We start from the raw sequence: 12,943 nt of genomic DNA, 5'->3' as shown, positions 1-12,943 counted from the left end.
CTTCTTCTGCTCCCCATGGGTAAGGCGATGCAGGCACAGGCCAGCTCATCCCAGACCGACGGTAGCTGCTTGGGAAGGAGGCCCGGGTTGGTCAGTACTGACAGCCCGGAGGTCTGGGTCCCAGAACAGCTCTACCCGTGAGGGGAAGAGCTTGGACCCAGGACAGAAGCGATAAGAGATGTGGCTTGTAGGAAGGCTTGTGGGGGACAGTAAAGGGGACAGTTGTGGAAGGAAGGGGAGCTGGACAGAGCTGCTGGCTGCTGCGTGGAGTTAATCTAGAGGTGGAAATGAGCGGGAGCTCCCTGCTCACCTTCCACCTGAGAGTAGAAGAAAGCACCCAGCATCTGAGTGTATTGATGAGTTGGATTTAGTCTCTGCTCTCGAGGAGCTGCCCAGTGGAGGCACAGGACCACACCTGTGAAAGGTGACCGGTAGCTCAGGTGGTCCAGATGGACTCTATCTGGTTGCCTTGTGAGAGGAAGAGCCAGCGCCCTGAGCCGTCTTCAAATCGCTGCCCTTTCAGGGGCGGGAGACAAATGGAAACACATTCACGCTGTCAGGATCCCAGAGACAGCAGACATGATGTGGAACTGACCGGCTTAGGGGTCCGGAGACCTTTAACTTGTACTGAGAGTGAGGGGTGTTGGAAAAGTTACTCTGAGTAGCTGAGATGCTCACGTGTGGAAAAGGATTGAATTTCCTGTGGGCGCCTGTATCAAAGTGAAGCCCTCAGGGGTTGAAGCACTGAGATTTTGGCAGGAGGAGGAACTAGCTAGAGCACTATCTGGAGGAAGTAGTCTGTGGTGACTTAATACCCGGTCAGGAAGGTTTGTAAGCTGGACACGCTCAGCATTTCCCTCCCCCGCTCAGGTTCTGGTTCTCAGGTCTGTGCTTTCCTTGCCCTGCCTCCTGCAGTCTGGGGGGTCCCTCTGCCATCTCGGCAATAGCAGTCTTGTAACACATTCCGCAGCTGAGACTGAGTGGCCACTACCTGCCAGACACTGCCGTAAGTCCTTTACAGGTGCTAGCTGTCGAATCCTCCCGAGGTGGCTCTTACCACCAACCAGTTTTCATAGGTGGCGGAAGGCACAGGAGCTGAGCAGCTTGCCCGGGGTCACAGTGAGCAAATGGCGGGCTGGGGCTGTAGCTTTAGCCTCACTGCACTTAACAACTTTGCTACAGTAGTTTACAGCCATTAGTTTCATCACTTCTCACAGCAATCCCGCTAAGAACTCAGACTCGGAAAGATGGAGCCAGAGCAAGAGGTGGGACAGTGGTGGCTGGGGACAGGAAAACCCTCACTGCTGCCCTCCCGCAGCCGGCAGAGCCGCCCTCGTCCCGGCTTCTGCTGCAGCGCCCGCTAGACCGCTTGCACAAACTGCCTTGTCTGAGGCCTGTACCCTAGACTCGGGGCCTGAAAGTGGGCAAGGTTTGGTGTGTCTGTGGCAGGTTTTAAAGCCCAGACGTCATCACTTTCACTGCCCTTTCCCTAGCAGTTTGTGACCCCAAAGAACTTCAGGGCCATTCTTGACCCTTCAGCCAGAGTGACCTTTTGCAGGCACAGACTTGACCTTGCCAGAGTGGTGCACTGCCTGCCCTGTGTCCGGAGACAGTCTGAATGCCGCAACTGCCGGGCAAGGTCCCGGAGAGCAGACTCAGCCTTTTCTCCCTCCTCCCGCCTTGTGCGCCCACGTGGGCTGGTCTCTCCTTCCCCGGTGCATCCCGAGGGCGGCTGTGCTTCCCGCTGGATGGCCTGTGCCCGGCGGCAGCCGCGGGCATCTGCCACCTGCACATGGCCCCGTGGGGTCTCCCTGCTCTAGTCCCAACACTTTCTGAGCAGGGCGCCGGCGCGGGGGGGGGGGGGCTGGAAGGGCTTGGCGGGAGGGGAGGCCACTGCCTCAGAAGGGGCAGCGTTCTGACCGGGCCTTCTCTTGCAGGGTGACCCCGCGCCCGGCGCTGGTGCGGGCCACGGGCTGCAGGATGAACTGCCGCTCGGAGGTGCTGGAGGTGTCGGTGGAGGGGCGGCAGGTGGAGGAGGCCTTGCTGGCCGTGCTGCACACCGTGCTCCTGCACCGCAGCGCCGGCAAGTTCCACTACAAGAAGGAGGGCACCTACTCCATCGGCACCGTGGGCACCCGGGACGTCGACTGTGACTTCATCGACTTCACCTACGTGCGTGTCTCCTCCGAGGAGCTGGACCGCGCCCTGCGCAAGGTTGTCGGCGAGTTCAAGGTAGGGGATGGCGCAGTGGGGGACAGGTGGACCCCAGATGCCAACCAGCTCATCTTTCCTGGGTGCGTGTTGTGTGTTGGTGATTTTGGGTTCTGATAACGGGTGTTCAGAGCTCCTCTGGGGCAGGAGGGTGCGCGTCTGTGGGGCGAGGGGGCGTCGAGGTGGGAACGCGAGTTCCTGTGAACTGACCCTGTGAAGGGAGTGCAGGAAGCCGGGGCGTCTGCTGGTGCAGGCGCTGTCCCTGTGGCCTTGACCCTGTCTGCTTTGCTTCCACCTTCCCTGCGCCTCCTGAGGGGGCGCTGCGGGACATGCTGAGGGGCGCCTGCGGGCCGCCAAGCTGCGCTAGATGGAGCTAGATGGAAGGGCGGCGGCGGTTGGCTGCTTCGGGGCTTCTCTCCCCAAGCGCGTGTCTTTAGGTTCTGAAATAACAGGGCAACTTTAGTTAAGCTGTTGCCAGAGGAGGGAGGTCGGTTTGGAGCGCCCTGTGCTGTCTGGCACTGAGCGCTTACGCAGGAGCTTGCCGGTGTGGGGCCTGCCCGGCCCCCCGCCACCTCCCCTCCCCTCCCCTCCATGCCCAGGAGCAGCGAGTTCCTCAGAAGCTTTCGGGTCCCCCTTCAAGGGGGCTGTGCTGCTCAGGCCCTGCCATTGTGTGCCCTCAAGCGAGGGACCCCGGGGTGGGGCAGTGAGCGCACCTCAGAGGTTGTGCGGATGGAGGAGTGGCCAGAGAGGTCAAGTGCTGCACACAGCTGGTGTGTCGGCCTGTCAGTTACGGGACCTCGGTCCATCGGCGGAGGCGTATCCCCGGGGAGGGCAGCGTCCTCACACTCTGGGTTGGCCCCAGCTCAGATGGAGAGGTGTGTCAGGGTCCCAGCTGTCCTGAGGGGACCCCTCCTAGTGCCTCCCCTCAGGATAGGCAGAGCTGGGTCCCATTCGCTTAGCGGAAGAGCAGGAGCCACAGGGGCCAGGTCTGGGCTTGTCCCTCCCGCTCCGGGCCGTGGCAGCCTTGTCTGGAGTCGCCCTCTTTCGGATGCCGAGGCTAGGCTGTCTTCAGACAGGCAGCGGGGGAGGCAGGGGTTTGCCTGGGTGGAGACCTTGGAGACTGATGTTGGAGAATGTGCAAGGCGGGGGTGGGATTCTGGAAGGAGAAGGGCGCATGTGTGAAGGTGGAAAGCCGGGGTTTTGAAATGGGAGTCGGATTCGAACCTGGCACGGAGCCTCCGGCCTGGCCTTGGGCAGGCCCCTTACTTTTCCCAGCTTCGTTTTATGTCAAGTGGAGGCAGCATACCTGCCGCACAGAGGTGTAGAGAGAAGCCAGGGGGGCTCCCTGAAGTGCTTGGCTCAGGTTAAGAATGTCCTGCCGTACCACGCCGGAGGCGCTGGGCCAGGGAGTTTGCTGGTCTGCGTGACCCGCTCAGCTTCAGGCTGGCGCTGCTCGGTGCTTCACACGCCCTTTCCTCTCCTCTCGGGGTGGTGTTCTCTGCCCTTGCTGGGGGACTCATAGAGCCAGGAGAGCATAATTCCCTGGGGCGTCAGAAGCAGGCGCTCCCTGAGTGAGAACTCGGGGTCCGGGCTTGACCTCCTTTACCCTTCTTCCCAGGATGCACTGCGAAACTCTGGCGGCGATGGGCTGGGGCAGATGTCCTTAGAATTTTACCAGAAGAAGAAGTCTCGCTGGCCTTTCTCTGACGAGTGCATCCCTTGGGAGGTGTGGACAGTCAAGGTGCACGTGGTAGCCCTGGCCACGGAGCAGGAGCGGCAGATCTGCCGTGAGAAGGTGGGGGAGAAGCTCTGTGAGAAGATCATCAACATCGTGGAGGTGATGAACCGGCATGAGTATCTGCCCAAGATGCCCACGCAGTCAGAGGTGGACAATGTGTTTGACACGGGGCTGCGGGATGTCCAGCCCTACCTCTATAAGATCTCCTTCCAGATCACCGATGCCCTGGGCACCTCAGTCACCACCACCATGCGCAGGCTCATCAAAGACACACTGGCCCTCTAGGCCTGGCTGCGGCCTGTGGCTGCTCCCGTGGGCGCCTAGACCCCGCCTCTGGGGCTAGCCCTGTAAGGCTCGTGGGACGCTGGACTTGCTCTGGGTCCTTGATGACACTTGGAAGGAGCCACCGGATGACCGGGCTCGGTCCTCCTCTCGGCCTTTGCTGGTGTCGAGCCTGGCTGTGCTCCCTCCACTGTGGCGGTGGCCCCTTCCTGCTGCACTGTAAGGAGGAGCCACGCGCACGTGGGGAATAAAGTCGAGAGCGCGAGTCTGGCTAGAGCCGGCGTCTTCTTCTGTGACGCGCCAGAGCTTCCGGGCCACGGTGTGTGCCGACACTGTTCCAGCTGGCGGCGAGTGGGCGGGTAAGAGTGTACCCGCCGGCTCTTCTACCTCGGCACAGTCACATAAGTGTGTGCTCCCCCAGGGGTGGCCACGGTCAACCCCAGGGGTGGGATTGAGGTCAGTTGCTTTTGGATGTGAGGAGGTAGCGGCTGAGCTCTTTCTCCTGCCTTCCTGAGGAAGCCGTGGCCGCCTGCCCTTGAGATGACTTGGTCTTCACGACAGCCCAAAAGAGCGTCTTGTTCGTCTTCATCACACGCACACAGGCGCCTGTGTGCGCCACGTGCACCAGAAAGGTCATTTCGTCGGTGTCTTGGGTGAGAAGCTAGAGGCCTGAGACTGGCATCGGGTGGCAGTGCTAGGTTGAGCTGGCCCTGCGTGGGGCTGGGTGGAGTTTTGGTCACTGCATTGTTCTACACAGCGTACTCAAAACCAGCGAGTCCACTTGGAGCGGTCAGTGGGTATAGCCATCTTCACGGGGCATCTGGGACATCTTGGAGGGCTCTGACGGTGTGGGGAGGGGTGCCGAGACCCTGGGGCAGAGGATGGGGGCTTGGCCCGTGCTCCTGGGCAGGGCAGCTAGCTAGGATGCCAGCAAGTATTGGCACATTTCCTCATTCCTCGTCCCCCAGCCAAGGGTGATGTCCACCCTTGGCCTCGGGCATCAGGACTTGGGAGGTTCTTAGGGACTAGAGATGGGGAAACCCATTCCTAGCAAGTTCTTGATGGTGTGTGGTGTCCGGTCTTCCCCCCCGCCAGGTCTACGAGGGCTCTTTTCCCCCTGGCCTTCAGCCAGTCCCTTTAGGGGTTGCTTGAGGACCAGTGTTCAGGCTGCTGGCGACAGGAAGGAGGGTCTTCCCTCCATTGCAGCTTCCCCAAAGCCACGGGCTCTTTTTCTGCAGCCAGGCTCTGCTCTGCTCTCCCACCCTGGCAGACTGTGGGGTCCCAGCAGGCGGCCAGCTCCTTGAGCAGGACAGTAACCTCCCCAGTGTCTTGGGGCCGTGGTGACTTCCCTGTGGGGGCCTGATTTGCTCAGGGTTAAGACTGGTCACAATTCTGTGCCTTCCCTTGGCCTGTAAATGTGAGTCCTTGACTTCTGACCTGATGGAAGGAGTGGGGGCAGGCCTTGAGCACCCCGCCATGCTGTGCGTCTGTCTGCTGAGGTCACGGGGCCCGGCCTGCGTGTCCTGGAGCCTGGGTGGGTGACGGGGGGCATGAGTGCCAGTTACGCAGGGCCTGAGGCTGCCCTTTGTCGCCTGTTCTGGGGCTGCTTGGGCCACACAGCAGGGTTGTGCTTGGCCCAGAGACAGACGGGGCCGGGATCAGGGGTCGCTCTTGTTCTGTGCCTGTCAGCACTCGGGGTGAGGTGTGAGCGATCTGCTCAGGGCTGGTGATGAGGAAGTAGCTTTGGTCACTCGCACCCACTTTCACACAAGCACCGTCCAAATCTGGCTGCCTGGCCCGGGGTGGGGGGGTGGGGGTTGGAGCCCCAACCCAGTGGCTTCTGGAGCAGGGGAGAGGCTGCCACACTCCGGCCGCCTCCTGCAGCAGCGCGGCTGGGCTGGGCGAGGGAGGCTTGGGGCAGGACTCTGGGCTTGACTGGCCGCAGGCACGGGCCAGGTCTGCCCAGGCGCGTGGCCCTTGGGGCGAGAAGCTCTCCAGCCTTCAGTCACAGCCCTCAGACAGGCGCGTCCTCCGTGTGGGAAGGGCCTGGGCCTGGAGGCGGGGTGGAGGGCGCCTGGGGTCCGCCCCTCATCCCCAGCCCGCCCCTGCGCAGCCGGCTCCCACACATCTGGCGGGTGCCTGCACCTCTGGGCAGCGGCGCCACAGCATGAACGGTTCGCAGGCGGGTGCTGCGGCTCCGGCCACCTGGCTGAGCTCCTGCTGCAACCAGTCCCAGCCCGGGGCGCCTCCGGAGCCCCCCGAGGGGGGGCGCGCCGCGGTGCAGGCGGTGGTGCTGGGTGTGCTGTCGCTGCTGGTGCTTTGCGGGGTCCTGTTCCTAGGCGGTGGCCTCCTCCTCCGCGCCCAGGGCCTGACCGCGCTGCTGGCCCAGGAGAGGCTTGCGCCCAGAGAGGCCGCCCCGGGCAGCGCCAGCGGCGGGGACGAGGAAGACAGCCTAGAGACCCGCTGAGCCCGGCTCCTCAGCTGCGCTGCGGGGGACTGCTGTGGGGACCGACCAGACCCCCCCTCCCACTCCCCTGCACAGGTGAGAGCCGCCGCAGGGCTGGGCGAGTGGGGGCGCCTGCCTCCACTGAGGCCCTCTCCGTGCAGCCAGTGCCAGAGCTAGCTTCTGTGGGGACACCTCCCTGCTCCGGAATCCCTGGGGCTGGGGATCCAGCTACCAGGTGTGGGGGTGTCTGAAGGAAGTCAGCCTCCGCCCAGCCCACCCCACCCCTCCTGCGGGGTGATGCGGCAGTGTCTTTGTAGAACTGAGGCGCCTGGAGGGGCCATGCTGAGCTTTGGGGTCCTTCCTTCCACAGCCCCACAATCCTCCGCTCCCCCAGCCGCACCTGTCCCGAGGTTGCTCTCAGTGGTTCTTTGGCATCACCTCACCGTTCCTCTGGGAGGCTGAGGAGAGAAGGCTGCGAAAGCTCAGTCACACCAGGCAGCCCTGCTCCCTCCCTGCTCCCTCCCTCCTGTCCTTCTGTCTGTCTGCCAGACCGGCTGCCTGCCCAGGAGTCCTCCCTGGAAGGGTTTCGGTAGGTTCTTACCGCCTCCCTTTTGAGGCAGGGATGGGAGTGGGCCTTGTCTAAGGCAGAGCCAGGGGCCCAGATGACCCTGGGAGAGGGTGGTGTGCCAGGACCCCTACCCCAGACTTCAGATTAGGCAGAGGCATGTGCCCCAGATCAAGGCGCATTGTGGGTGTGTGTGTGTGGGGGGGACTGTGGCAAGACTCCTAACAGCTGGGGGGCCTCAGAAGCACATTGCTCCAGGAAGCTGGGGCTGAGGCGGCCCAGCTGTGGGCTCCGTCTGGCTCTCCTACCTCCCGAGTCTGCAGGAGAGGAGCCATCTGGAGCCAAGGGCCTGGGTGGCCTAAGACAAGGTAACTCCAGGCCACAGCTACCTCAGGCAGAGCAAGGGGCGGGTGGGGAGAGCCTCAGGTGCAGCAGGAACTCAAGGGCCCTGGGGGTGGCTCCTGGGGGGTGTCTGCGAACTGCCCTTGGGTGGGGGCTGGGGGCGCTTCCTTCCTGTCTCACCCCTTCCCCTCAGCTTCCATCCCCTGATTTGCTTTCGGCCAGGGAGCCCATACCAGGAGGGGCTGGCTGGGTGGAGCGGGGAGCCTAAGCCCGACTTCTGAGCATCTGAGCACCGGGCGCCCAGGGTTTGGTGCTAATCCCGGGCAGCTGTGCCACGCTGGCCTCCTGAGCCCTGGACTTCTCACCTCAGGGTGCCGCTGCCCCGCAGAGCCGCTGCCAGCAGTACAGTGTGTGTGCAGCTGTCTGTGACCGTCCGGTGGGTTTGGCTCGGGCCCTGGGGCCTTCCCACCCCTCTTCGGAGTCCTGGGGGCACGGGGTGGGCGCCCCTCTGTCTCCGGTTCCCTTCATTCCCAGCCCAGTACCTGCTGCTGCTTTCCCCATCCCCTCCCTTTACCCTGTGCTCACCTCCCCAGCAGGACTGAGGGTTCAGCCCAGGCCTAGAGGGAGCCCTGTGAGTGGCAGACCTGGAACTGGCCCCTGACTCCCCACCAGCTCAGAGTGGGAGCCTTACCCCCTGGGCTGGCCTCTCCCCACCCCCTCTCCTGTCTCTCTCTGAGATGCTAATGCCCACTCTGGCCCCTTCACCAAAAAGGACACAAGCAACACACTGACTCCTGCTTCCCCAGCAGCTGCTGCGGATGCTGGATGCTGGCAGAGGCGGGCCGCTGGGCTCAGCTTTCCTGGGCCGCACCTGAGGGAGCAGCTGGACGCAGAGGCCGACTGACCCATCTCTGGAGGGGAACGGCCCGAGGGGGCAGAGCAGAGAGGGCGGAGGTGGAGGTGGGGTGATGCCTTCGGGGTCTGGGTGGTGAAGGGGCATAAGGGGATTCTGTGGAAGGAAGGCTGCGCCCAGCGCCAGGTGTGCTCATGCCAGGCGGGGCTGGGGGGGCGGGACGGCAAAAGCTCTCCCCTTCAGCTTCCTGCCTTCGCTGTGTCTTAGCGGGGATGTGTGTGCGGGGGCCTCTGTGTTCTCGGGGAAGATTCTGAGATGTTTGCCGTGGAGCTCTGACCTTGGTCAAGGCTGTCCGACTGGGAGGAGGAAAAGAATTTAGGAAGTTGGGAGCTGGGTGCTGGAGCAGCTCCTCTTCTGTGGCTCCAGCTGGAGTGCGGGGTGGGTGGGTCGGTCTGAGTGCCGTGGACGGCGCCCGGCCGCTGGGCCCCACAACGTCCACCCGCCAGCGCCGTCCTTGGGGGAGGACTGGGGGCAGATGTCTGGAGATGTGGCCTTGGCCTTCCTCCAGCCCTTGAGTTGCGCCCTGCGCGGGGTCCCTGTCAAGCCAGGCGGCCCTTCCCGGCACAGATGCAGGTGGCTGTCGCCTACAGGTTCCTGAGCCTGGAGCGTGGCTGCCTCCCTCCCGCCCGCCTCACCCAGGGAGCCTCTTCCCGGCCCGCCTCACCCAGGGTGCTGCAGCCGACAGGACAGCCGGGAGCAGCCGGATCTGGTGACGCCTGGCCCAGCCTCGCGGCGCCCAGCGGCACCCGAAGTGCTCAGGTGTGGGCCTGGGAGGCCAGCGCCCCCGTCTGTGCCACCCCTTGACACCAGCCACGTGTCCTGGGCGCGGAAGTGGACACACCCCGCATTCTCGGTGACAGATGCGGACCGGAGCGTGCCCTGTCTGGGCAACGCGGCCCTGGGCTGCCACCAGTGCCTGTCCCTGCTGCGGGCTGTGGTTCCGTGTCCCGCATCTGGAGGGCTTGGGCGCCCCGGAGAAGACCTCGTCACCGCCGGGGCTTGTCACTGCAAACGCCGGTAGCGATGTTGCTGGCTGTCGCCAGCTCCTGGCCTGGGCCCTGCTTGACCGCTTCTGGCAGATAGGGGTGCAGCGACCGCGGTCGCCCTCCCTGGCTGCGCCCCTTCCTCGGGCAGATCAAATCTTGCTGAGGTGGGCGGTGGCTCCCACGCCTGCACTCGGCCGCCCGCCGCAGCCAGTGCGGGCAGCGCTCCCGTTTCAGCCGAGACACTCAGCTCCGAACAGCCTGTCTCCGGCCTGAGCCCCTGGCTTGGAGCTGAGAGCCCCTGGGGACATGGGCTCTGAGTTGGAGATTGGAACCCTTCCTGAGCCTCGGGCTCTTCAGCCATAAGATGGAGGCAGGACGCCGCTGTGGGGACCAAACGGTAGCGCGCTGTGTGTGGGCAAAAGGTTCCACCCGTCATTAGTCCTGCGACGTCGCCAGCCTTTCCCCTGCTGACCACCCAGGAGGGGCCGTGCGGAGCCGCCCGGCCTGCTCCCGGGGTGCTTCAGCCCTTCATCTTCTCCACGAGTGTTTGTTGACTGCTCTGTGCCAGGCACGCTCTGGGGGGTGAGGAGGTAAGAGCCCGGCCCTCCCTCCCGGGAGCTCCCAGACCGAGGGCTCACACAGCTGTCGAGAGACGGAAGACCGGCCGCTGTGGACCGAGCGCAAGGGCCAGGCCCCCAGGTGCGGGTGCAGGGGCGGGGTGCTGTAGCAGTAGAGGGATGGCTGCAGGGGGAGGACCTGGTCCGTGGCAGGGGCCTGCCCAGATTGGCCTGGGGACGGCCAGGCGAGCGGGGTTCAGGAGGCGATGTGGCCAGGGAGCTGGGCGGGGCAGTGGGGTGGCCGCAGGCTGCAGATGGAGTCAGCAGGCAGCTGTGGTCAGGACCGGCGAGAACGACAGTGGCCGGGACTTGGGGGAAGCGAGGGGCGGGTCCAGGTGAAATCTGGGACTCGGACTTGGTCAGCAGTTGGGTGTGACTGGCCGGGGGAGGATGCGGCCCCTGGGGATGGCTCACCATCAGGGCCCCTTGGGGCCTGAATCTACGGAAAACTCAAAGGAGATCTGGCTCGAGCAGAAGGGAATTCACTGCCGAGGTAGCTGCGATGCCCGGGGGGCCCAGGCCTCTGAGATGTCTCCCCTGTGGCTTGCGCTGCTCGTCTGGCAGCCTCTGGCGGGTGGGCCAGTGGTGCGGCCAGGATTGGCATCAGCGGTGGAACCAGCAGCCCGTGCCCCAGCTGAGCAAGGCGCCCAGCCCCTGGCGCTCCGGCCCTCTGCTGAGTGGGAGCAGGCAGAGCCCAGCTGGGTGCCCCTGCTGGGACGAGGTGGGGGTCTTGCAGGTTGGGGCCGGGCACAGGGCGAGTGACGGTGGGCACAGGCTGTGTCAGCGCCTGGTGGGGCGCAGGCCTGCGCTCTGACTGCCCCGTCCTGGCCGCAGCTCAGAGCTGCCGTCTCTGGACTCCTGTGCAGAGCCGGGCGGAATGGTCACCTTGCAACCTGCCGCCAGACACTTCCCCGAGGGTCTTGACCTTGCCCACCTCTCCCCCTCCCGCGGCCCTCCCCCTCGGTGTGGACACTGCGGGGTGTCATCTCAGTCGCACCCTGGCCCATGGAGCTCTCCTGGCTGCAGCGTCAGCTCCCTGAACTTGCACTTGGGCGGCTGACTGCCTCTGACGGGCAGGCTGCTGGCAGCAGACCGGTGCGCGTCCCTGGACGCTGGTACACCCTGCCAGGGCACCCGCCAGCCGCCAGCTCTCTCTGGCGCTGAACTGCTGCCCCGCCCCTCGCGGCCCCCACAGCTGCTGCTCAGATGCCCCCTCCCACTGCTCACAGAAAAGAGGAGTGAGGGGCCCCAGGGCCCCAGGGCCCCAGGCGAGTGCACCCCCTCCTCCCGGGCCTGGGTGATGGGGCTTCTCCTGCCAACACTCAGGTTTCTCCCACCTTAAAATAGCCTCCCTGCACCGGGGCGCCTCCAGTTACGCCCTAAGCCTGCTGGTCTTTGCAGCCAGCTCCCCCAGACGCCCCGTGCCTGCTGTCCACGTGGGCGCCTCCTGCTCCCGCTTCAGCCCAGCTTCTGTTTTAGCTGTTGGGTTGAGAGCTCCAACTCACATGGTCGCTTGAAGCTGCTTTCCAGCTCTTCCTTCCTTTCTCCAGGTCAGCAGTTTATGACCGATGGCCAGGCCGGCCTGCTTTTTGCCCTCACCGGCCCCTCCCCATCCGCCTGCCCCCGGCTGTACACCTGCTGGGTCCTCCCTCCTCAGAGCTCTCCTGAGCTTGGCGCTGTGGAGAGGAGAGGAGGCTAAGGCTGGGCTCAGATCACAACTGGGTCAGGCCTGGGAGGGGCGCCCCAAACTCGCCTGTCAGTGAGATGGGACAGGCAGACCATCCCCTCGGGCTTCTCCACTTTTTCTCATCCCCTCGGGCTTCTCTGCTTTTTCTCCTTCCTCCTTCCCCTCCCCCACACCACCTCCCTTGGGGAAGAGAGGGCCATGAGCACCCTCAGGGACATCTTTGCCTGCCCCTCCTTGCCTCTCTCTGAGGGTCCTGTGCCAGCACCCCAAGTCTCCCTGGCATTTCCCTTTCCTGCCTTCTCCCCGTCCCCAGCTTGGCTTGCCAGCCCTCGGCCTCGGCTCCAGACCCCGAGCCGCACACCCTCTCCTGGCTCCGAAGACCACGGCCACGTGGACTCGCCAGTGGTTCCAGAGAGACTGACCGAGCCCGGCTCTGGGCACCCGGCTCTGGGCACCGAGCACCCGGGGCCCGGCAGAGGAGGCCCAGAGAGCTTGTGCTGTGGGGAAAGCGGAGGGGGCTGGCAGAGACTCCCGGGGAGACTTCAGGGGGAGGTGATAGCAGCGGGCGCCCCCGGGGGTGCCCAGGCCTCATCTGGGAGTCACCCCGCCTGGCATCAGGTGTGTGTGGGGGTGCTGACGTGCACATATGAGGGGCTGGGGGTGGGAGGCGGGAGGCTAGGAGGCAGGCTGCCCCTGCCCTCTGCTCCCCCCCAGCAAGGGCTACTTACTACAGCTGGCACTGGGGGCAGGCCCCCAGCGGCCCCCGTGCCCTCTCCTTCCTCTAGCCAGACCCTCCACAAACATGGCCACTCCAGCTCTTGGAGAGCTCTGCCGTCTGCAGCCTTCACCAGCTCCACGGCTCCTGTGCCCCCGCCATGCCGCCATCCTCCAGCCTTTGCAAAGGGGGCATCCTGGCAGTCCCTCCTATGTTGCCCACAGAATAAGCAAACTGGAGTCTCTTAGCTGTTGCCCTCTTGGGTCTCTTCTCGCTCCCCTGGATGCACCGTTTCTCACCACTGCCCTGCTGTCCTCTGCCAGCTCAAGCCCTTTGGGCCATTGAAAAGCTGTCCACAGCCTCCTCCCCTGCCAGACTGGCACCGTCCCTCCTTGGGGCTGGGGTCTCTGCCTCGCCAGCCTTTCCTGACACCCCCAGCCA

The 12,943-nt window shown here is 64.5% G+C and overlaps 1 protein-coding gene across 1 annotated transcript; it reads left to right on the top strand.

The window, feature by feature from the left end:
- The first annotated feature begins 1,939 nt into the window (after nt 1-1,939).
- ATG101 (autophagy related 101) lies at nt 1,940-4,497 on the top strand. Its single transcript, XM_004692727.2, has 2 exons — nt 1,940-2,232; nt 3,830-4,497. Exons 1-2 carry the CDS (start codon nt 1,981-1,983, stop codon nt 4,232-4,234), a joined length of 657 nt encoding a protein of 218 aa, XP_004692784.1. The 5' UTR covers nt 1,940-1,980; the 3' UTR covers nt 4,235-4,497.
- The last annotated feature ends 8,446 nt before the right edge of the window (nt 4,498-12,943 follow it).

The sequence above is a fragment of the Condylura cristata genome, unplaced genomic scaffold (assembly GCF_000260355.1).
Source record: "Condylura cristata isolate star-nosed mole 26May11 unplaced genomic scaffold, ConCri1.0 scaffold00034, whole genome shotgun sequence".
Lineage (NCBI taxonomy): Eukaryota > Metazoa > Chordata > Mammalia > Eulipotyphla > Talpidae > Condylura > Condylura cristata.
This window is presented reverse-complemented; position numbering and strand designations above follow the sequence as displayed.